The 26,035-nt window shown below is 41.9% G+C and overlaps 1 protein-coding gene across 1 annotated transcript in view; it reads left to right on the top strand.

Moving 5' to 3' along the window:
- The window catches only part of LOC308301539 (teneurin-3), a gene marked incomplete at its 3' end in the record, with an annotated part of 266,579 nt that overhangs the window by 231,016 nt on the left and 9,528 nt on the right, over positions 1 to 26,035 (top strand). Inside the window, exons 21-27 of the mRNA XM_080745556.1 lie at positions 1,608 to 1,762; positions 5,958 to 6,059; positions 6,432 to 6,887; positions 7,301 to 7,635; positions 12,306 to 12,481; positions 15,189 to 15,424; positions 18,202 to 18,498. Of these exons, the coding sequence (XP_080601682.1) occupies positions 1,608 to 1,762; positions 5,958 to 6,059; positions 6,432 to 6,887; positions 7,301 to 7,635; positions 12,306 to 12,481; positions 15,189 to 15,424; positions 18,202 to 18,498 (1,757 nt within the window). The remainder of the gene's footprint in view (positions 1 to 1,607; positions 1,763 to 5,957; positions 6,060 to 6,431; positions 6,888 to 7,300; positions 7,636 to 12,305; positions 12,482 to 15,188; positions 15,425 to 18,201; positions 18,499 to 26,035) is intronic.

The raw sequence follows: 26,035 nt of genomic DNA, 5'->3' as shown, positions 1-26,035 counted from the left end.
GACAACACTCAGTCAGTCGGACAATTTAGTCCTCTGCCCGCGTCCCCATGGCAACCGCTTGTTTGCCACCTCTTTCAACAACAAAAAAATGTCATGTCTGATCATGCTGTCATTTCCTCCCTGGCGTTCATCCCTTCCTCAAACAGAGGACAGATTGTTGATGATTGCAGGCTACCGGCGGAACATTTTCCCTGACAAAACGCACCACTCAGCAACACACGAGGCACAGCTCCCGGGGTCTGTTTTTAGACCTGGGGAATGGGCGGGGCCAGGGGGGGGTGGGTGGTTTTAGATAAAGAGAGCCAGGCCCAGGCAGAAACACACTCATATGCCGTATACGAATACAGCCTTTCCCACTTTCTATCTGAGAAATTATTTAATAGCAGAAAAGCAGCGGCGTCAATTATTGATGCCCGTGCTTTTTTTCCAGTGACCTGAATAATGGGAAGGCAAACTCGACACATGTATCCGTCGTTGTTCCGTCCTCGGAGTCGTGTGAGTGGTGGAGAGACGCGGCGTCCGTCGCAACCCACCTCCGTTCTCTCTTTACCTTCCCCCCCAGTTTACAGTTTACAGTTTAGGCATTTAGCAGACGCTTTTAATCCAAAGCGACTTACAATAAGCAGATACAAAACATCACAAGATAATATGTCAGTACATCAACAGCAATATAACAAGTGCAAATGGATATCTATCTAGAAAAAAACACAATAAAATCCTCCCACCCCCCTCTTTCCACCTCTGTTTCTCAGTGGTGTAAAGTAACTCAGTAAATTTCGTATTGTACTGTACTGTACTGTACTTAAGTACCGCACAATTTTTAGGTGTTATTTGTACTTTACTTGAGTGTTTCCAATTTTCAGTACTTTTACTTTTACTCCACTAAGTTTATTTGAAAACTTTAGTTACTAGTTACTTTGCAGATGTAAATTATGATATTAAAACATACATTAAAGGTGATACACCATGCATTTAAAAAGTATGTCATATTGTTTATGTCCCAAAAACGTTTTTCAAAAGGTTTGAGGCTAAATTACCACTCCTGAATAGAGAGCCTCTCATTTTTGAATGGCTCTCAGAGCATTTTCAGCTGCAGTACCACCTTTGGCCTGAACTGGAAAAAAAACAAAAAAAAAGAAAACGGCAGCAAATCTGGAAAGCCTTTTTTGAGAACCCATGGGATGCTTTTAACCTCCACCTTCCCAAAACCAGAGAAAGACACAACGGTCTGAAATGGGACTTTGTGAGGATAGAAGGTGCTAGTGGGACCCCAAAAAAAGGTTTTAAAATAGGAAAGGGAATTTTCATGGTGTATCACCTTTAACCACTTTAACCCTATGTTATACCTAGGCTATTTCAAAATAGCCGATCTACAAGCTCACAACGCGCTGCATTGCTATTTTCAAACATTTTGTGCTTTAAAATTTGGTACCTTAGTAACTTTTTGATGCCAATACTTTCATACCTTTACATTTTGAAATCCCAGACTTTTACTTGTAACAGATGTATGTCTACATTGCAGTATTGATACTTTTACTTAAGCAAAACATTTGACTACTTTTTCCACCACTGCTGTTTCGTTTCCCTTCCACCTCTGGTCTCCACAGGCGTCGCCTTGGACAAGAACGGCTTGATTTACTTCGTGGACGGAACGACCATCCGGAAGGTGGATCAAAATGGCATCATTTCCACATTCCTCGGCTCCAACGACCTCACGTCTGCCCGGCCCCTGACCTGTGACAGCAGCATGGACATCAATCAGGTGACTGACGTGCCGAGCAAACGATGGCCCACGTGACTGTTGTTGAGGCTCCTCCAACCTGCTCTCACAGAGCCTCACGGCACGATTCAATTTGATTTTGTTTTTCTTATAGTAGACTATGGGGTCCGGGGACCCCCAGGGGTCCTCGGGGGAGTTCCAGGGCGTCCCCAGCTAAATGATAGTTAGGAACCAAATGGACCCTTATTGGTCTGTAAGTCAGAGAGTGTACAAATGGAACCAAATGGACCCGTACAAATAATGGATTTGGTTCCATTTGTACACTTTCAGAGTTAAATTGACATTGATTGTACATTAAAAATGTGGGTCTCAGAGATAGATATGCCATTAAATGGGGGTCCGTAGCCTAATGCATGTCAAACTGGGGGTCCTTGAAATCACATTAAAATGAAATCACTGCTAGAGCAGTAAAAACCTTCTCTTATGGGTGTCCCTGGCATATCTTTGCAAATGGAAGTTCACGGGCTAATAAGTGTCAATTTCGGGGTCCTTGACATGAAAAAGTTTGAGAAGAACTGGACTATACTAGACTGTACATTAGACACAACATCCATTCAGAAAGTGGACACCTGTGACTACTGGGTTCTGTGGATTTCAGGTGATTGTGGAGTGTCTACGAATGTTTAAGAATTCACTTTGACTTTGAGGTTTTTGGACATTAGCCAGTGTTATTACATCCCGACTCACTTACAATCAGTGCTGCTCCGGGATAAGCTTCACTCCTTTCACTGCCAGAGTTAAAACATTGTCTATCCGCCACTGCCAAGATTCATCAAGTCTTTTCACTAACCCTTTGTAAATCATAGAATATTGTTCTTCACAGCGATCCACACACCGATCGCTTTAAAACATGTAGTGGAGTAGCAGAGAATCTGAGCAAGAACTTCGGACCGTCGTGATAATCCGTTCCATGATAGTTATGGCCAATTGAGTGGAGCTTGGTTTCCGGGAAAACAAAAGAGGAATGCCATATGACATACTGTAGATGTCAACCATGTACCATGGGAGTGAATGAAATGATATTTTTTGGGGGGCCAGTTAGATACAGCATGGCTGTCGTTACTCGTTAGTCAAACTCCCACATCGCCAGCAGAATATTGCTCACACACCCACATTATTACTGCCACATCCGCAGCGATGGTTTACGCTCACAGTTCTAGGGAATCATGGCTCTGACATGACATTAATGTTAGAACTCGTTCAGACAACGCTGTGATAGATTGTTATGATATTTCTTTGAAAATAGCCGAGGCGTTGTGAGCATGTTGATATGCTATTTTCACAATAGAACCGTGTTATACAAAATGTAATGCCTCAACTCTTAGTGCTTAGTGGGTTAAATGACCTTCTGCTAAGTATTTTCACTTTTGCACTCAATTCTTGGTTGGGGCTCCTTTTACACAAGGAACCCGAAACGTTTCAGATGAAAGTTGAATTTTAGTGCTATTTAGTGCTATTTTTGGGGTCGCTGCCTGAAAAGGTTGAGAACCACTGCGCTAGAAGACCAAAAATGAGTTTGTTCCACAACAGAGCTGCCTCTCTCTCCTCCGCATCCTCCTCAGAATTTATCTGCCCTGTCCTTCCCATTACCGTCACCCTCGCACCTGGCACCCAGGAATAATGACAAAGAAAATAAAAGCCAGGGAAAAGCTTTCATGAGATTAAAATGAATGTGTTTGTGGCACGTCATAATAATAATCAGGTTCTCTCTGGAAGGAGAATCTTTAAAAGTGCCCTGGCTGCTGAGAATGAGATTGGACCGGGATCGGAGGGCTCTTTACCTCTGTGCCCTTCGAGCTCCATCACACATGACCTTGGGCTTTCTCATTAGTTTTATCTTCAACCGCTTTTACATTTTAGACGTTTAGCTGACGCTCATGTCCGGGGGGACTTACAAGTGCAATCGTAGGATAAAGTTTTAAACTGCTTAGATCGCCAACTTTACAAGCCACCCCAGCAGTGACAAGTCAAAGGGTGGAGGAAGCCACATCGTCTAGACGGCAGCATGTACCAAACGTTTTCCATTTCATTGGAATGATGATGTATGATAGCGGAAGGCGCTATATGCACAGACATATATAGAGAGGAGAGCAGTGGTGGAAAAATGTATCAATATTACTTAAGTAAAAATATCAATAATACAATATAGAATTATTCTGTTACAAGTACAAGTCCGGAAATGAAAAGTATCGGTATAAAAATGTACTCAAAGTACCAAAATAATAGTATAAAGTACTCATTATGCAGCATGTCCCATTTCACAATTTTCAAATGTATACAAATCTTTTGAAAACAAGCTCACAATACTTGTAGATCGGCTATTTTCAAATGGCCGAAATGTATATAGGGTTGAAGTGGTTAATGTATGTTTTGTTATAATAATCAATCTACAAAGTAACTATAGTAACATAAATGTAAAAGTACAATATTTTCCTTTGAGATGTAGTGGAGTAGAAGTAAAAGTATTGGAAATTGGAAGTACCCAAGTAAAGTACAAAAAACTCAAAATTGTACAGTACTTTTGTAAATATATCTATTTACTTTACACCACTGGAGGAGACATTATACGTTCCTTTAGAAAACAAGAAAATCTGTGTTTGTGTGAGAGAGAGAGAGAGAGAGAGAGAGAGAGAGAGAGAGAGAGAGAGAGAGAGAGAGAGAGAGAGAAACTGTATGTATGTGTTGTTCTGGGAGGTCAGCAGAGCTCTGCGATGCCTGCTGATTAATCAGAGAACAAAGCATTTGGAATGTCACAGAGAGGATTGTTCATTAGCAGAGATGCTCTGGTAGGAGCCAGTAAAGACAAGACTCAGGCCAGACGGAAAGACCCTGAGGCAACAGACTGCAGAATAAAGACCTGTCATGGAGTGTCTGGAGAGACGCTACCGACCAATACTAAGCACACTTTGGCATGCTGGATGAGTGACAGCGAAAAGAGGGATTGTTATATTATTATCACGTCCAAACATTCTGGAGACTCAGAGTGCACTCTAGTCTAATATTTAATATCTTTTTTTATTAGACCATAGACTATTAAGATACCTTTCACTGAATGTTTGAAGATGTCGCTGTGATGGATTGAAGACACAGAAAGGCTTTTGTATTCTCACCTAATTTTAAAAAGCCAAGAGATTTACTAATGTTTGAATAAGACACTTTAATTCACTTTACTTTAGATTTAGAAACCAGAGGTTCTCTGTCAACCTCACAACTCACATTAGAACAGTGTTATCCTGACGAGATTGTTGTTACTTTACTTTGTATGTCTGTGCTTTTAGCGATGGTTTGTTGCTCAGTCTGTCCATCCACCACAATTCCTAAACAAAAAATTATCTCAGAAACGAATGCTTCCCGCCTACAAATCAGTGGTGTGAAGTAACTAAGAATGTTTACTTAAGTACTGTACTTAAGTACAATTTTGAGATATTATTTTAAAAATTTAGTTACCGGTACTAGTTACTTTGTAGATTTCTATTATTATTACAAAACATACATTAACCACTTCAGCCCTATATACATTGTGGCTTCGCAACGCATTGTGAGCTTGTACCGGTAGATCTGCTATTTTCCAAATATTTTTATACATTTGAAAACTTGAAATGGGACACTGCACAACGAGTACATTTTGAATTTTTAAGGCTTTTACTCGTAAGGCTGCACCCACATCAAAGTAAAAGTACCTATGAGAGTGGAATCCCCATTCCGCCAATGCATTTCAATGGGAAGGGGCCGTTTCATGCCAGTAGATATCTGCGCGCCGCGCCGACCTTGCGTTTATGCTGGAGCAGTTTTCCCCCTCTGTCCAATCAGTTGAGTCAAAGGCGGAATGGGGAGGGTTCTGGAAGTGACTGACAGGCGCGCAACTGGCTTTGGAACAGAATGCGCTCTCTGCGTTTTTCGTCAGCCGGGCACAAAAAGAGTTGATCCGCTGGCAACCATACTTTGGTGTGGTGCAGCCTAACAGAGTATTTCTATACTGCAGTATTGATACTTTTACTTGAGTAAAATATGCAAGTACTTTTTCCACCTCTGCTCATTCTCCATGGGGGTGGGCATGAACTTTCCACTTCACCACCTGGACGTCATTCTTGATGGTTTCAACTGATGACAGAACACAGTGACCTTTCTCACGGTTGACCAACTGACGTCTGACATCCAATGTGTTAATGTTGTGCAGGTGATCTTGGAGTGGCCCACTGACCTGGCTGTCAGCCCCATGGACAACTCTCTCTACGTCCTGGACAACAACATCGTCCTGCGCATCACCCAGAACGGCCAGGTGAGCAGTGGTGTAAAGTAACAAAGTACTACTTAAAGTTATTCCTGAAATCTGGAGGCCTCTGAGTAAAAAGGCCCAACTGAAAAACACTGATTTAATGACATCATAAACTCATCCCCTCTCCTTTTACCATTCACCCAACACTGTGGGTGTGGCTAATTCCAGCTGGGTCACCACCCACCTGACAACCAGGCATAATTAATGAATAGGTGCGTGTGGCCACATAAAAACACAATTTTAACACATCCTGTACACTTTTTTGGAAAATATCTTCCTCCTAGTATAATCGTACAACCTGATCATCATGTTTTAGCAGGGAAAAAATCATGGCACCGCCTCTTATAGTAATAAATGGGAGTACCTTTCCCACAGGTGAGCATCGCAGCCGGGCGGCCGGTCCACTGCCCACTGGCCGGCATGGATCACGGTGTGGCCGGGGGCCAGCGGGCGCTGCTGACGCCCCTGGAGTCGGCCGTGGCCATCGCCGTGTCCTACCACGGAGCCTTCTACATAGCCGAAACGGACGAGCGCAAGATGAGCCGCATCCGCATGGTGTCGGCGGACGGCGAGATCACGCACATGGCCGGCACGCCGTCCGACTGTGACTGCAAGAACGATGCCAACTGCGACTGCTACCAGACAGGCGACGGCTACGCCAAGGACGCCCGGCTCAACGCGCCGTCCTCCCTGGTGGCCGGGCCCGATGGCACGCTGTACGTGGCCGACCTGGGGAACATCCGCATCCGCGCCATCTCCCGTAATGGGCCCACGGCCACCGCCTCGGGGTCTGCAGGCCTGCAGTACGAGGTCGCCTCGCCCGACGCCCAGGTACAGATGTTAACAATTCATCTGAAATCGATTATTTATAAATTATTCGATTAAATTAAACACTAATCGTTTTGCTTTTCTTAAAAAAAAGAAAAAAAGAAAAAAACTTTTTTTTATGTTACAGGTATGGTGTGTGTGATATAAAATGTGAGGATACCATAATCACAGTAATCCTTAATCATATTCCATCACGTTCAAGGGCTTTTGGAGAGAAATGAAACACTCCTTAAAGCAATGAAAAGGGCAGGTGTGTGTGTCTGTGTCCAGCTGAAGCTCGTTGACGCTTGTTAATGTTATGATGTTATAAGAATAAGAATTTTCCTTTTGGCCCTAAAAAAAGTTCATCAATTAATCGATAAGATGATCAACTTTCCAATAATGAATGAATCGACCATTTGCACCCTAACACCCAGGAGCTCTACGTGTTCGACGTCAATGGGACACACCAGCACACGTCCAGCCTGCTCACGGGGGACTTCAAGTACACGTTCGGCTACAGTGCCGAGAACGACGTCACTGCGGTGACGGACAGCAGCGGCAACACCCTGCGCATCCGCCGGGACGCCAGTCGCATGCCGGTCCGCATCGTGGCCCCGGACAACCAGGTGATCTGGATGACCATGGGGACCAACGGGGGCCTGAAGACACTCACCGCCCAGGGGCTGGAACTGGTGCTCCTCACCTACCACGGTAACAACGGGCTGCTGGCCACCAAGACCTCCGAGATTGGCTGGACAACGTTCTACGAGTGAGTACTTTGAGTTTAGTTGATATACCTGGAAGACGCCCCCTAAGGGCGATCTCCATATCGTCGCTGTCGGGTGGAAACCTTGCATGTCCAAAACCTTCCTTTTTTAGTTATTATTTGAAAAACGATTTAAACTAGTGAAAATAGCTGACCGACAAGCACACAACGCCTCGCACCGCAAGACGTTGTGTGCTTGTAGATCTGCTATTTTCACTAGTTTTGTGCGACAGTCTTTTATGATGGAGCAGGGCTTTACTTTACGAAAAAACGTACAAATTTGAAACTAGGAGATACAAGGTTTCTGCCCGACAGTGACGATATATGGGTTTAATATGGATGACATCAGGGAACTCCATATATGGGCATAAAAGGGAGAAGGACGGAATTCATCTGCAAGTGTGACTTAATATGGCGCGTGACATGAGGCGTAGCTGACTGACTGACTGACATGAGGTGGAGGTTTTGACACTAACTTCTCCCTACGGTCGAAATTAGTTCCCAAAGCTTTTAAATTCAACGACCCCCATAACTCTGAGTGACAGACCTGCAAGGGTCCATTTGGAACCTCAGGAACTGTGAGGATCTCCAGATCCCACTTTGAGAACCATTGTATTATTTTATTTTATATACAGTATATGTTATGTACGTTGATCTAAAGAAAATCTCCCACCACAATAGTCATTCAAAATACAATAACAAAAGAAAGACAGTAACTGATTCAATTCATACCTACCTGTGAGGAATCACACAACCTGTCGCTTGACTGAATGTTTTTTTTTTTTTTTTTGTAAACGTCATTTTCGTTTAGTGGCGCTTGTTGTAACAAAGTATGAATTAGCTTTCATTGTGTATGGCCTAAGGGGCTTGTCACTTGGATGAGAACGAACTCCACTGAACTGCATTACAGAAACCTAATTTCAATATCACATTCATCAGAGATGTAAAACATTTATCTGGATAGATCGGTGTCAAAGTCCAGCACCAAAGATTGATCTAATCTTATAAGTTGGTTCGTTCGGATCAACACAACCTACTTCCAGCCAGTGGTGTAAAGTAACTAAGTATGTTTACTTAAGTACTGTACTTAAGTACAATTTGGAGGTACTTCTACTTTACTTGTGTATTTCTGATTTCCAATACTTCTTTTTACTTCTACTCCACTACATCTTGAATCCAAATGAAATATTGTACTTTTACTCCACTAAATTTATTTGAAAACTTTAGTTACTAGTTACTTTGCAGATATACATTATAAAATTATAAAACATACATAAACTACTTAAGCCCAATTTTATACCTTAGCTATTTGAAAATAGATAGATTGTGAGCTTGTAGATCTGCTATTTTCAATCATTTTGACTTTAAGTACTTATTGATACTCATTACATAGCGTAATGCGTCCCTATGTATCGGTATCAGTTGTAAAGATTTGTATTTTTAACATAATTCTTTTTCTTTTATAATATGAAAAATATATAATTATGTACAATAGAAAAAACTAAAGATAATAATATTATTAAAATGTGCCAATTAGTTGGCCCACTTGCAATATCCTCATGGCCACTGGTGGGTTATTTGTAATGTTCTTGTGGGGTCACCAGGGCAGTAAGGTTAAATCGTGCTGCACTGCAGTGCCTTAAAACAGTTTTAACCTCTGCATCTACAGTGCCTTATCATGCACATTGATATTTAGAACGAATAGAACTCTGTGGAATGTCCTTCATGGTTGTTTGAAGGAGAACCCGGAGTCGAGCTTCCAGTTCTAGGTTTTATATTTAATGAACTTCCACTTTAGTTCGGCACTGGATTGTCAACCTATTTAGACAGCTATATTTTACAGTATCAAGTGAATAAAACTTGGAGGTGAAAAGACTGTGTGTGTGTGTGTGTGTGTGTGTGTGTGTGTGTGTGTGTGTGTGTGTGTGTGTGTGTGTGTGTGTGTGTGTGTGTGTGTGTGTGTGTGTGTGTGGGGGTGTGTGTGTGTGTGTGTGTGTGTGTGTGTGTGTGTGTGGGGGTGTGTGTGTGGGGGTGTGTGTGTGTGTGTGTGTGTGTGTGTGTGTGTGTGTGTGTGTGTGTGTGTGTGTGTGTGTGTGTGTGTGTGTGTGTGTGTGTGTGTGTGTGTTGAGTCTATAATTGCTATCCTTACTTACCTGCCTACCGCTTTAGGGCGCACAATTAATTGAAACCTAATTAAAAAGAAATTGCCTCCCATCTGTAAAGCGAGCCCTGTTAGGTCTGTAATAACCCAAAGGGATGCCTTAAAGTTGTACTATGTAACTTTTTTTATAAAACAAATCTTAAAATTCTCCTAACTATTAAATCACAAAAGTTTTAGAAGATCCACGCCGTGAATTTCAGCCTGTAAAGCCTTCTCTGTATGTAAACTGAGATCCTTGCCGTGGACCGGATCTCGCGCCAAAATTGCGTCATCACACTACCGGCCAATCACAGCGAGGGTTATACAACTGCCGGCCAATCACAGCGCATCTTGAAGTGGGGTCGCTATGGCAGCCATATTTGTTGTCGCCCGTTTGTACCATCCCTTCTCTAGGTAATTTCGCCTACCAGGCAGGGTGAAGGAGTCCGTATCTCTGGAATTACTGAACGCACAGGAACAAGGGACCCCTTAAAAGATAGATCTCAGCGAGGTGGAGGCAGACGCGGGGGTCTGAAGGTACGAAAAACGTCCGAAAGACGCGGACGCGACCGCGGTTTGCTATAGGGCTAATGACCACTAGTTGGGCATCTTACACAGTATGGCTTTAATTTTGCAGTATTTTATTAAACCTATATCTTATAATATCCATAAATTATCCAGAGGTCAGATGGCTGAAGCGAAGGAACATAAAGTCCTGATTATATCATGTGGAATTGATTTATGTGCATTCAATAAAAGAAATAAAATGGGAAATAAATAGTAATTAAACTAACAACCTCAGCAAATGACTGGACCGTAACGCTCTGTACCACCTGGGATGTAATCAGTGGTGTAAAGTAACTAAGTAGATTTACTTAAGTAATGTATTTAAGTACAATTTTGAGGTGTTTGTACTTTACTTGAGTATTTCCAATTTCCAATACTTCTATTCCACTACATCTCAGATCTAAATACTGTACTTTTACCTCCACTACATTTATTTGAAAACTTTAGTTACTAGTTTCTTTGTAGATTTTGATTTATATTACAAAACACACATTAACCACATCAGCCATTATACTGTATCCATTTTGGACATTTGAAAATAGACAATCTACAAACTCAAAATGCATCGCGATACATTTTAAAAGGGGCATTCTGCCTAATGAGTACTTTTACTTTTGGTACTTAACCACATTTTCATACCAATACTTTTGTACTTTTTGGCTGGATTCCCCATTCCGCCTATGCATTTCAATGAGAATGGATTTTTTTTTTTTTTTTTTTCTGAAATCCTCTACTGGCATGAAAACGCTCCATTCTCATTGAAATGCATTGGCAAATGGCTAATCCACTCTCATACATACTGTAGGTACTTTGGTGTGGCTTTAGCCTTTGTCAAGTACATTTTGAAATACGGACTTTTACTTGTAACAGAGTACTTCTACATTCAAAATAAATTCAAAAGGGGATAAAATAGTAACTAACAATCTAAGTAAATGACTGGGCCATAACGCCCCGTACCACCTGGAATGTTATCTGGAAATGCAGTAGTTCAGTTTGAAACAGTTATGTAACATTAAGGATAATTATACATGACACGGTAGCAACCGCAACAGCCCCCCCAGTCAATGACACTGAAATGACACATCAATCTTCCAAATTGAATTAATGTAGAATGTAAATGACCGTCACGAGTGTGTGTTTTTAATCTTGAAATTGACAGCTGATGACACCATGTATTCGTGTTTGATGAACACTGTGCTTTGATGTGGCAGCCTCTTCAGTCAACCTCTAAATCATTTTCTTTTGCTTTTCCAAGTGACATTTGACATTTGAATTACAGGGAAAGAGAACGGTCTCATTCACTAAGTTTAACCAATCAAGACCGAGAACGCATCCGTGAACACTGTGAGAAAATTTGCAAACCTTTAAATATATTTTCTTTTAGAGTGTACATTTGTAACTCAAATCTTTGCTTCTGGGGGTCCCTGGAACAAAGTATTTTGAAATGGGAGTCCGCGGCCAAATACATACAGTGTAATCCTAGGGGTCCTTGACATTAAAAAAAAACTTTGAGCACCACAGATAAAGAAACATACGTTTTTCAGAAAGCCATTAGGATTTTGAAGACATTTTAGGTAAATCCAACGATTTTCTGAAAAAAACGTATGTTTCTATATGATCAGTGCAAGGTTCTCAAACTTTTCCTGTCTAGGATCCTCCAAATTATATGTATACAGTACGCTGACCCCCCATCTCAAAATATGTCGTTAACCCCCCAGAAGCAAAGATTTTAGTTAAAAATGTAAAAAAAAAATACATGTATATATTCAAAGATTTGCACAATTGTCACGATTTTTCTAAAACAGCAGATCTACAAGCTCGCATCGCGGCACCCGGTGCCGTGCTGCGAGCTTGTAGATCTGCCATTTTTCAATAGCTAAAGTATCAAATAATTTCAGGTCTTGATGTTTTAAAGATTGGTGATAATTGAATGTCCTGTCTTCCTCTCTCCTCTCCCGCCTCGCAGCTACGACAGTGACGGGAGGCTAATGAACGTGACCTTCCCCACTGGCATGGTGAACAACCTGTACACGGACCTGTACAGCGCTCTGACCGTGGACATCGAGAGCTCACTGAGCGAGGAGGAGATCAGCATCACCACCAACACCTCCACCATCCGTGCCTTCTACACCCTGGCTCAGGGTAGGACACACACACACACGCACACACACACACACACACACACACACACACACACACACACACACACACACACACACACACACACACACACACACACACACACACACACACCAGGGGTCATCATTGTGTCCGTACACAGACATTTCTCAATTTTTGTGCTCCATTTTTGTCTAATAAAATACTCATTCAATCAATCAATTTGGCAAGTACTTGGTCCAGTCCGTGGCACATTTTAGATCTTCTTTTACACAAACCATTACAATGTTCTTATTTTGGTCATAAGACCCAATTACTGAATGTCAGGTCTCCAGGTTTTCTTCAGATTCAGAATATGTCTGACTAGGGATGGGACAATATGAAAATGTCATATCACGATTATTGTGACAAAAGAAATCACGATTTACGATATTATCACGATAATCAAAATCCATTATCCTGGGGTGGAACATTTGCCCAAAAATAGTAGATCTTCAAGCTCACAACGCATCGTGATGCACTAATACTATTGGTTCTCAAATGTTTCATTTGCAAGGACCCCCATGACTCTGAGAGTGTACAAATGGAACCAAATGGACCCGTAAGGGCCATCCCACAGACGTGTTATGGCCATTCGGGGCTACATAGCTCTTTAAGTGTTTCTGGTAATATTATTGTCTAGTCATTTTGGGTGTCTGTGGCAAAGATTTGATTTTGACAAAACTGTCCACCACAAGCCAGCATGGCGATGACCCCTTACACACACACACACACACACACACACACACACACACACACACACACACACACAACTTGCCGTCCTCCCAGGCGTTGCAGCTACAACAAGTCCTGTTCTTCACGGCACGCTTGTTGAACTACTGCTCCACTGTGATTGTGAAAATTCTCAGCCATCAGGCGTTTGCAAGGGTCTGTTAACTAATAACGTAACTACGTATACATTCATTTTGTTCTTCGGTTCAACAATAAAGGCAAACAAGATGGAGTCTAAATGAGGCATTGCGTTAGTTCATGCAGGGCACGGGTAATCAGCTGTCATTCTGCTGATTGCTTTCAATCAGCCACGCTTGCCTACATGCCAATCACACCTCTTTCCCTCAATAGGCGATCCGTTTAAATATGGCTCCCTCCTACACTGGAGTTCTACTTTTCCTTGCTGCCACATGCTGTTGCTGCTGGCACAGCTTGCCTCCACCACCCAGCCACCACCTCATAGTCCAGAGGCTTGCATTAATCAAACATTTAAACTGTTGAACTGAAATTCATGTGTGCACGGCTCTAAAGTAAACTGGAATTCAATGTTCGCATGGCTCTAAACTGATTCAATTGATTCGCATCGCAACGCATTGTGAGCTTCGGCTATTTTTCAAATGTCCGAAATGTATATAGGACTGAAGTGGTTTCTGTATGTTTTGTGATAATAATCAAAATCTACAAAGTAAATAGTAACTAAAGTTTTCAAATAAATGTAGTGGAGTTGAAAATTGGAAATACTCAAGTAAAGTACAGTACAAATACCTCAAAACTGTACCCATTCCCATCCCTATATAAGTATAGACTAGGGCTGGCTGTCATGATCATAATTATTTTGTTGACGATTGTCATACCGTACAAACAATTACGATTTTTGACATTGAACATTGGAACATACAGTACAGTTCATAAATAGAAAACCTTTGAATTTTCAAATTGCTCAAAATAGCTTTCAAAATGCAGATATGACAAATAACTTAAAGCAGCACTATGTCACTTTCCTCTTCTACCCCGGATTTGATCCGATAGTGCTTAAAATGACATTTTATTCATTGAAAAGAAGCTGCACAGTAAGGCTTTAAATACACAAAGAAATGACTGACAAATACACCACTGCTGGATGTCTAAATGGTTTTATGTGGGGCTCAACATCCAGATGGCCCATTTTCCCCTTCTATAGACACTTCAGTTTCGGTCCTTTTGATCCGAAAACGCTCCAATTTGAAACAAGTGCCTTCAAAGTCATTTAGCACAATTATCCCCCAGGATCGTTAATAACGGATTCCTCCACATAATTACCCATTATGCTGTGTTTTAACCCATTTAGAACGGGTACACATATTGTGTATCATTATTTTATGCTTTAACTATTGAAAAATAGCAGATATACAAGCTCACAGCGCGGCTGTGAGCTTGTAGATCTGCTATGTTTGAAAAAATCGTGAAAATTAGAATTTTGACCTGATTTTATCAGTTTCTTTTGAATCCTTCTAAGGTTTTTTGAAAAACCCTATGTTTCTATGTCAGCAATCTGGCCAGCCATCGTCAAAGAAAAGGTCCTTTTCACTTAAATGGAGCTTAGTTATGTCAGTGTTTCTCAAACTTTTTCATGAGAAGGACCCCAAAAATTATATTTGGCCATGGACCCCCATCTCAAAATATTTAGTTCCAGGCACCCCCCAGAAGCAAAATTTGAGTTACAAACGTTCGCTTTGAAAATACATATATTCAAAGATTTGCACACATTTTCACGACTTTTTCCAAAAATAGCAGATCTACAAGCTCGCAGCGCGGCACCGAGTGCCGCGCTGCACCGAGTGCTCGAGTGCTCGCAGCGCGGCACTCGGTGCCGCGCTGTGAGCCTGTATATCTGCTATTTTTCACCGGTTAAAGCATTCAATAATTCTAGGCCTAAATGGGTTTTAATTGCCCTTCTGCTTCATGCCTTCCGTCTCTCCAGACCAGTGCAGGAGCAGCTACCAGGTGGGCGTGGACAACTCTCTGAGGATCACTTACGCCAACGGCATGGACACCCACTACCAGACGGAGCCCCACATCCTGGCGGGGGCCGCCAACCCCACCGTGGCCCGCCGCAACATGAGCCTGCCGGGAGACAGCGGGCAGAACCTGGTGGAGTGGCGCTTCCGCAAGGAGCAGGCCAGGGGGAAGGTCATCGTGTTCGGCCGCAAGCTCAGAGTGAGATATTTTTTGTTTGTTTTTTTTTGTTTTTTTTGCTGTGACATGGAAAAATATCAAGAACCAAGGTCATACTAACTGTACCCTTGGTGGGTTTGGCAAAAGGGCCTTTCTGTGTGGAGTTTGCATGTTCTCCCTGTGTCCCCTAGTGCAGTGGTTCTCAACCCCCAGATGATTAACTTCATGTGAAACATTGTTTTCTCACTCAACAGTAAACAAACCAACATTTCTAAAGTGACAATTTAAGGACTTTAAAGGAGTAGTTCACACCAAAATGACTTTTTTTCTATTGATTACTCATGCCATGGAGAGTAGAGTTCAATAATATTTTTTGGTTTTTGTTACATTCCTAAGACAAAAATTTGATTCGAGTAAATTTACCCCCCATTGATTCCGGATGGGGACCCGTTTCGAAACGGGTCCCCATCCGGAACGAATGGGGGTAAATTTATTGTTATCACATTTTTGTCTTAGGAATGTGACAAAAAACTAAAAATATTATTGAACTCTAGTCTCCATGGCATGAGTAATCAATAGAAAAAAAGTCATTTTGGGGGTGAACTACTCCTTTAAAGAAATGTTTTAGTACTTTAGTCAGACATTGGTCAAATTGTCAAAAATTAGAGGCAGCGTTGTGAGCATGTCGATCGGCCATTTTCACAATGGAATAGATTGGGTTAAACTAAATGTAAGGCCAACTCCTCCAAATGCTTGTGCAAGGTGGTGGGGTCCCCAGTTCAAATATGATTATTTTGGGGGTCGCAGCCTGAAAAGGTTGAGAACCACTGTCCTAGGTTAGGTACCCTCACGAAACACATGCAGTAATCCTGGTCTCTATACTGCCTCCCCCTGGCCAGCCTGAAAGGAATGAGTTGCACTTGTTACACAAGCTTAGGTCTGCCGCTTTATGGAGTTTGAATCGTGACATATGAGGTTTCCACCCGACAGAGACTATAAAGACTGTCTTTGTTCGTTCTTTGCTGGATTTTCGTTTGTTGTGAGATCCAAGTAAAGTCTAGTTACACTTGTCTTGAGATTGTCCTCTTCTCTTTTAACCTGAACTGGAAAACAAACTAGACATTCAGTCTAGGGTTTCATGTCCCTTCAAGCCCTATATATTTCATCATATAGTTGTTGTCGGGTGGAAACCTTGTATGTCCAGAACCGTTCGTTTTGTAATTATCATTTTAAAAATGATTTAAAATAGTGAAAATAGCTGATCTACAAGCACACAACGCCTCACGATGCGAGGCGTTGCGTGCGTGTAGATCTACTATTTTCACTAGATTTGTGCGATAATCTTGTACTATGTGATGAAGCAGGGCTTTACTTTACGAAAAAAAACATACCAATTTGAAACCTGGAGATACAAGGTTTCTGCGCGACAGTGACAATATGATAGATAAAAAAATCTAAATCTAATCTAATCTAAAATCTCACAACACAGCAGTTTCAGCATTGTTTTAGCTATTTTTAAATTATTTAATGATGATGATGATGAAATAGATTTTCTCAAAATAGGGACGCCAGGTTTAAAGTGGTTAATATTGCTAGGGTTGGCGTTTAGTTTTTATTTTGTTTGTTTTTGCTACTATTTTATCTACTGCCAACCACATTAAAACTTCATGCATCCATGGTACTGTAAAGTCACTTACCAAAAGTCTCCTGCCTTTGAAGGTGAAGAAAAGTACTGCGTTAAACCTGCCTTTTCTCCCCCCCTGTCTTCCCCTGGGCCTTTATGGGTCATATAAACATTTAAACTTGCATATAATGGGGATATCAATATTTCCTGCACTGTATATTACTTCACGTCGTATATACCCCTCCCCAGAAACTGTCTGTTCGATTGATGGTTTGCTTTATGAACTTAACTGGGGTAGTTACTTTGCCTCACAGCAATTTTCGTCTCCAGTAAATTTAAGGGGGGTTGCGGGTGTCGGGGTGTGATTTAAGCGCACCTGAGCGATTGCCAGAGTGTCTAATGAAGCCAGCAATGGGGGCTGTTAATCTCTCTTTGACGTCCACAGGGCAGTAAGAGCTCACAGCATTTTAAAACACTGCCACAGAAAGAATATGTGAACCTCTCCAAATGTATCCCTGTTTCAAGTTGCTCTTTTTTATTTGTATTTAATGTAACTCTAGTTTTTTAATGCATTCAAGTGCTCTGCAGCCTTGGGTGTGCAAGGTTTAATCATTGCGACTTACTTGCCCCAATAACCTGGCATACATAAAACAGATGCTCACAGTAGAAGAATGGAACAAAAGAAATGCAGACAATATACGTGATATAAAATACAAGTAAATGAACAATATAAAGTGCAGAAAGCGACTTCCACTGCTGCTAAGCTCATAACCTCCCTCCAATCCACTTCTTGTATCAACCTCCAACCCTTTATTTGAACAGATTATGACAGCGGTTCTCAAATTGGGGTCCGTGGACCCCCAGGGGTCCTTGAGGGAGTTCCAAAGGGTCCCCACCAAATGGACCCCTACAAGTCTGTACAGACTGTACAAATGAAACCAAGTTAAATTGACATCGTTTTTACTTTACGGTCCCAGAGATAGAAATGCCATTAAATTGGGGTCCGTAGTCTAATGCAAGTCAAACTGGGGCTTGAGGCGTAAAGATCTTCTCTTACTGGGGTCCTTGCTCCTTGGCATATCTTTTCAAAAGGAGTGTGCAAGCTAATAAGTGTCATTTTGGGCATCCTTGACATGAAGAAGTTTTTAGAACCACTGGATTATAATCCTTAATTCTTTATCCTGAATCCCGGCAGGTGAACGGTCGGAACATCCTCTCCGTGGACTACGACCGCACTCTCCGCACGGAGAAGATCTACGACGACCACAGAAAGTTCCTGCTGAAGATCATCTACGACGCGGCGGGCCACCCGGTGCTGTGGGTGCCCAGCAGCAAGCTGCTGCCCGTCAACGTGTCGCGCAGCAGCGGCGGGCAGATCAGCGCCCTGCAGCGCGGTCCCACCACCGAGAGGGTGGAGTACGACACCCAGGGACGGCTGGTGTCCAGGGTGTTCGCCGACGGGAAGACGTGGAGCTACACCTACCTGGAGAAGGTGAGGAGAAGTGCTAACGCCGTCAAATCCTTTTCCACTTCTCTAATGACCACACTATTTCTTAACCACTTAAATGACGACTCTATTTCTTAACCACTTGAACCCCCTGGTCTTAGTGAAACGGACCTCAGTTGCAACAGTACTTGGGAGATGCAACAGTACAGAACGGATTGCCGATCTACAAGCTCACAATGCGGCACGTTGTGAAGCACTGTGAGCTTGTAGACCGGCTGTTTTTTTTAATAATTCCCCCCTGGAATAGGGTTGCTGCAGTTCAAGTGGTTAAGGTGCAGTCACACTGGAAGCAATATAATGATTGCAATGCTTGAATCGTGGGAAACGCTTGATGCAATATATCCCCCGTACTGGCTGATGCTCAGTTTGCTTCGGTGAAAATTGGCTTTATTTTCAATATTTTTTTTTACTTTCATGTCATTTTGATGGGAAATATTTCTCCATGTTGCATCTTTATCATTTTTACGTTAATATTGAATCGTGTGCGAATTAACCTTTACTCTGAGCAGAGAAAGGATTTCAGGGAAAGAAACCTTGGAGTTGGAGTTGCAAACCCTGCCTTGCTGGAAACTAATGTATGGCTAGAATGTATATGGTGGGGTAGAGGAAGCACCCACCATCCACATGGATCACCTTAATATACTTTTTAAAATAGGGTTGTTCGTCTGCTCTGGTTCAGCACCTCCTGACTCCGAACAGTTCCCAACACCAGCAGGAAATAGATTGCCGGTGCGCTGTGGAAACCTCGCTGTAAAGTTCACTCAGGTGTGCCTGCGCGGTGTGTTCCAATTTTGACCAGGCCGGATTTAATTTAACTTCCCTCCATGTGAACATGTACCCAGACAACAGGTTTTTGTTCTCACTCTCTCTCTCTCTCTCTCTCTCTCTCTCTCTCTGTCTCTCCATCTCTCTCTCTCTCTCTCTCTCTCTCTCCATCTTTCCTTCTGTCTCTGTCTCTACCCGTCCGTCTGTCTGTTTAGTTCTCTTTTATTTTCTCTGTCTATCTGTTTTTCTCTCCCTCTCTTTCAGTCTATTTCTTCCTTTGTCCAGTTGCTCTCTGTCCTTCTCTCTCTCTCTCTCTCTCTCTCTCTCTCTCTATTTAATTCAGCTCAATTCAGTATTCTTTATTGGCATGAATGTCAGTAATATTGCCTAAGCGTCAAAGATAATACTGTTCAATAATGGGATGAAAACAACATGAATACAATTCATAAAATTAATATAATAAAAAGAAAAAAAAAAAACTAACCATTAGGTTTTAAAAACAAAATGCTTATGTTATTTCACATACCAGCCTGTCTGGGGTCGCTTTAGTTGGCAGAGAAGACTACTGTAGTGCTCCCAGGAATACAATCCATGGCTTATTTTCTGCTTGCTTGCCTGCTTTTTCACCTTGTTGTTTAGGCTATCATCTATCATGGATTCATGTCTAATCTGTTTGTACACAATCTTCTGTCACACGTTTTTTTTAAAGACATTAAACAATGTTCTGAGCCGAGCACTGTCGTATGATGCTCGCTCGCACGCACTCGTATCGTCTTGCGCAGGCAACTTAATGTGGACTGAACCTACAGTCCATGGGAAGGGATTGTGTAGGGGGTGGAGACTGTGTCTTAGCAACACTGTGTTAATAAGCCAATGGGCTGCTTACAAACAGTGCAGCGCCTCTCACAGCAATAAGATGCAGCACTTGTCTCAGAGGAGAGCTGAGTGGAAGCTCACTGACAGGCAGAATCGCTGTCATTTCTCAATTAAATCATCCCGTCATTCATATTTATCCCCCAACCTTCAAATACGGGACAAAGAGCGTCCCGGTTCAGTTCAATACGGGACACGTCTTTTAGTTTCCAAAAAAGGGACGATCCCGTATTTTACGGGACGGTTGGTAACCCTACTACGTGCGCATCCCGCATCAAAAACTCATTCAAGTCACCCAGGGACTCATTCATGTCATGGTCCTGGGGTCCATGTTAAAATAATTTACCGCGTTGCGGTAAAAGAAAAAATAAAGACATTCCACCGACAGCACCATTGTTCATGGGTGAAAGCATCCTACTTTACCCTACGTTGACACAAATAAAATCCACGTAGAAAGTCTTAAACAGGCGATAGAAACATCAAAGTTTTGATTCCACCGACGTCCGACGCCATTTTGTGCACGTAAACTTTATATTGAGGACTCATAAAACTTTTCTGGGACCCATTTGAATGACCACCTGTGGGTCCCACCCGGGACCCATTACATTGAAAACCTAGTAACATCACTGTGTGTGTGTGTGCGCGCGCGCGTATGTGTGTGTGTGTGTGTGTGCGTGCACGTGCATGCGTGAGTGTGTTAGTACAAGTATATTACTATACTTACGAGGGCCTGTAATTGAGAAACAGCCTTCTGGTGAGGTCCTTTTCCTCAAGTGAAGAAAGTGTTCAAAATATATGAATACAAAAGCATGCATGTAAAAGACAAAAGTTAAGTAGAAGAGAAGCAGGAAATGTTGCTCTGTCTCCACCTCTCTTCTGTAGACAGAGCTGACACAGCCTGAAACAAACTCTTTGCAAACAGCGCACATCAAAACAGCTGCTCCATTTTTGTCTGTGTACAGTACAGCCCCCAAACCAGCTGTGCTAGACGCACACCAGTGCTTGTCCACGTTCCGCCTAGCGACCCTTCACCCCACTGTTCTATTTCCAGGCATCATCACCGCTACTGAAAAAAAAAGATTTAGTTTTATGCACCCAGGTACCCATAAGAATGGCAACTAGATAAACGATAATATCGCTTATCGTTCCATCCTTAGCATAGACTTGAGCATAGAAGTGGTGGCATTGGGGTAGAGTGGCTGGTAGAGTTCGAACCCGGGCTCCCTTAGAGTTAGTGTCGAAAAGTCCTTGAGCAAGACTCTGAACACACTAATTGCTCCCGATGTGCAGGTTGGTACCTTGCATGATTGTCTCTGCCATCGGTGTATGAATGTGTGTGAATGGGTGAATGTAATGCACAATTCATGTAAAGCGCTTTGGATAAAAAGCACTATTATAAATGCACCATTTATAGACTCCAGTTACAAAAACAAAAACTTGCCGGGTGCAGGACTCCAAAAGTACACTTTTTATTTTATTATAGAAATAGGCTTAGAGGAGAAGTCCTTATGCACACCTACAAGGACAGGTGCGTCTGAACAGTGACGGTGATAAATGGAGAAAAGGAGTCCCGCACCCTGTCTTCACTCTCAAGAAAAAACGCTTCGGTCATTCAAAACGACCGAAATGTTGACCGAAACGTTGTAATAAATGTCTTGTGAATGAAGACAGTGTGCGGGACTCCTTTTCTCCATTATAGAAATAGGCAACATGACAAACCCGGTCGTGTTTCAGTTACAAAGCCTTCCTCAGTGTGCCAATGACGCAGGGGAAGGCTTTGTAGTCGAAGCGCGTCCGGTTGTGCTTGTGCGGCGGCAGCAGATTCCAAAGCTGCAGACTGGTCCCAACCTGTTGTTGTGGCACAATAGAGAAGGACAGACTGATCAGCCATAGCTCTGGAGATTGGCGATTCAGCTGAGGAATCAAGATGCCTCTGACAGAACAAAATGTCCCACAATGTGTGCATATCGTCACTGTCGGGCAGAAACCTTGTATCTCAAGTTTCACATGTGTATGTTTTTTGGTCAATTAAAGCCCTACGTCATCATACGCACACAACGCACACAACACCTCGCTGTGCGAGGCGTTGTGTGCTTGTACAGTAGATCGGCTATTTTCACAATTTTAAATTGTTTTTAAAATAACAAAAAAAGGAAGGTTTTTGACACGTAAGGTTTCCACCCGAAAACGACGATATCCATTGGTGCTCTCCCTGCAGAGTGTGGCAGTGTGACGCTTACTGTTGGTGCTGTGGGAGGTACTTCACTGCGCTGTCAGTGTTTTGCACTAAAGACTGATTTATACGGCGTCGCACGACAGTGTGACGTGCTGAAATACCAAGCTCTGTGAGCGCTGTGAGCTTGTACATCTGCTATTTTCAGCCCCCACAATACCACTGTAGGCTACGGTAGGACAAAGTATAAATCAGACTTTAGGCAGCCAGGTCTGTGTCAGCCACTCTCTTGTGTAGTTTCTGATCAGTTTTGGTGCTCAGATGGTGTACTGAGCCAAAAAGCATTGAACTTTGCTTTTAGTTTTTGTGGTAGATGGCCAATAGTTAATGTAATGTTCTGTTTCTTGAGCTATAATGTAGTTGGAGCAGATTGTGTGTGGGGGCAGTGAGCCTGAGGACCAGCTGGCTGAGGGGACTCTTTATCACTATATGTTCTCCTCTTGGAGGCGGAGGGCTTTGTAATGGTGGGAGTTGGTTTCATTTGCTTTTAGGCAGTGGTGGAAAAAGTACTAATTTTTTTTTACTTAAGTATATGTATCAATTCTACAATATAGAAATACTCTGTTAGGGTGCCCTCACACCAAAATACCTAGAGTGGAATCCACCAATGCATTTCAATGAGAATGGAGCGTTTTTTTGCCAGTAGAGGATTTCTGCAAAAAAACGCTCTAATCAATTCAAATAGATGTAGTGGATTAAAAGTACAACATTTTGATCCGATATGTAGTGGAGTACAAGTAAAAGTACTGAAAATTGGAAATACTCAAATAAAGTACAAATACCTCAAAATTGTACCTAAAAGTACAATACTTAAGTAAATGTACTTAGTTACTTTCCACCACTGCTTTTAGGTATTTGTAGAATTTGATTGAGTATTTTCATTTATTTATTTATTTTTCTATCCTATTTAGGGGGAAATTGGCAGAGTTCATTGTCGGGAGTGCTCATGTGTACTCTGAGATTGCTCACAGTGAAACAGTTTAAACAAGTTAAATTATTTTGACGGACTTTGAATTATTGATGGTGAAATTGTTTTCGGGTGTTGTGTCTGTGTACAGTTTTGAGAATTATGTATAGTGTTTCAGTAATTGTGTTTAAACTTCTGAGAAAAAAACAGGATGGGCTGAGACTGCAGCCTCAATTTTCATAGCACATTTATTATTATGCAGTACATTGTTTTAATTATATCATAGATTTACCCCCTATGTCCTTTTCAATTAATTTCATGAACAGACCATTGCAGCAAAATGAGTAAAATCTTTTCATGAAAATCTACAAAACGAGAGAAAACAAGAGGAAATAAATAATACATGTTTATTAATGAGGGTGTGGAGGATGAGTACTGTAGTCGGCTGTTAAAGGAGTAGTTCACCCCCAAAATGACTTTTTTTCTATTGATTAGTCACGCCATGGAGACTAGAGTTCAATAATATTTTTAGTTTTTTGTCGCATTCCTAAGACAAAAATGTGATAACAATAAATTTACCCCCATCCGGAATCAATGGGGGTAAATTTACTCAAATCAAATTTTTGTCTTAGGAATGTGACAAAAACCAAAACATATTATTGAACTCTAGACTCCATGGCGTGACTAATTTTGGGGGTGAACTACTCCTTTAAGGATGCTTCAGAATAACTTTTCTCAGGTTGTTGCTGACGCATTCTGCCTCAGTATTCGTTTGGGTCACATGTATTTCTATTTTTAAAGATTGATGTGATAATTCCTTCGCTCCAGATGTCAAGCTGGAGGCTCAACTCTCTCTCTCCTCCATCTTCTCTCTCTCCGTGTCTTCTCTCTCTTTTCTCTGTTCCTGTCTTCTCTCTCTCTCTCTGTGTGTCATATCCCTCCATGGTCTCTCTATCAATCAACCATCAATATTGTCATTGGCATTTTATGCTTCAGTGGTAGACCATACAAATACTGTTAAAGGGATATTCCACTTTCAAAAAAACTTTTGGTCATTTTATCATCTAATCAGGCTTTTATGAACACCCTGAACAGATTTTAAGTTGCTTCATTCAATATTTAGATATTTGATGTAAATGTTATCAGGCCCTCCAGGCCCAGTTCCTCTCCACATACACACCCATTGTAACTTCAAACTCCATTTTAACCATGATAGATTAATTAAAAACAACCATTATTTTTTCTGGTGACTCATAATACCCTCCTAATACGTGAGCAGGCCGTGTTTTTTCGATAACTTTTTTCGTATCCAATTGACGCCTCTGCTCGGCCACTCTCGGGCCACTCGTCCTGGTTGCGTGACCGAGGCGAGGTGGTGTCAGCGAGGTGATACGGGCAGCTCCGAGCGCTCAGGGACCTCAGAGCAACCTCTCTGACACAACGCATGACTGAACCTGGCATCTCTGCAGCCAGGGTGGCGAACCTCTGCAAACCCCACTCTAATCCAAAGTGCATATGAATTAATCAAATAAAGTCTGGATGGGGCTTAGTTAAAAATAAACACACGGCTGTTTGTTCGTTTGGACCGCGCACCCGTGTTTGTGTGTGTGTGTGTGTGTGTGTGTGTGTGTGTGTGTGTGTGTGTGTGTGTGTGTGTGTGTGTGTGTGTGTGTGTGTGTGTGTGTGTGTGTGTCTGTCTGTTGACATTTCTTGACATTTCCAACTTTAAGTTAACAATTTAATTAGGGTTGCAAAAAAGTAAATATAAATTTTAATAAAATGCTAGATTTTCTAAAAGATCTAAAAATAGCTCAAAGCTCATAAGTTGGGAGCGTGTAGATCGGCTATTTTGGCACGACAATGTATGACAATCAGACTAACAAATATAATTGATTAAAAACAAATTATTAGAATTATTATCATCATATTATACATTATTTTTTTATTTTGTAAAAAACACGCAGAATAAGATTATCAATAGAATAATTACTAAGATAATTGATAGTTGCAGCCCTAGGTTACACATCTCCATTTAGAAACATTGCCATTCAGAAGATTGACTTCCATTATTCTAAATGGCGGTGTCACCTAAACCTAACCTTAACCCTAACCTCAGTGGGGGTGTTTCTGAATAACAATTATGAATTATTCATTTACAGTACCAAAACTTGTGTTTGTTTTGTTATTGACCTCTTCTCTGACTCTCTCTCAGGGGCGTCAATTGGGTATGGCAGGGGTATGCAGCTGCCATACCCTGGGTCCAGGGGGGAAAATAAAAGTTACTTTTAAATACAAATCCTTTGTCTATCTGTGCTGGTTATTATGTTGTTAAATTACATAAAAATTGCCACAAATGCAAAATGTAACAAAATGGTCACTTTAACAAGGTATTATAATTATATTCTTCACACTTGTATTCTACCCATCTTGACAAAATGGTATATACCCAGGTTCCGCAGGTCAGCTGCACAGGTGCAATGCGTTATTGTTAATTGTGGCACGTTTACTAACATGCCAAGTTTAGCTGCACTTGAACAACCATTCCAGGCTGCCATATCCAGCCCAAGAAACCGTAGAAACGGGGGGGGGGGGGGAAATAAAATGTACCATGAAAATAAATGTATCATGCCTGTTGCCTTCGCGCGCGTGCAAGACACCAGTCATGTTGCCATACCTTAGCTTTTTCTGAACTGACGCCACTGCTCTCTCTCTCTCTCCCTTCTCCCTTCTCCCTCTCCCACCCC

Source organism: Nannobrachium achirus (assembly GCF_963921795.1).
Source record: "Nannobrachium achirus genome assembly, chromosome: 17".
NCBI classification, from domain to species: domain Eukaryota; kingdom Metazoa; phylum Chordata; class Actinopteri; order Myctophiformes; family Myctophidae; genus Nannobrachium; species Nannobrachium achirus.
Note: the sequence above shows the minus strand (reverse complement) of the source record. Positions and strands in the feature narration are given on the sequence as shown.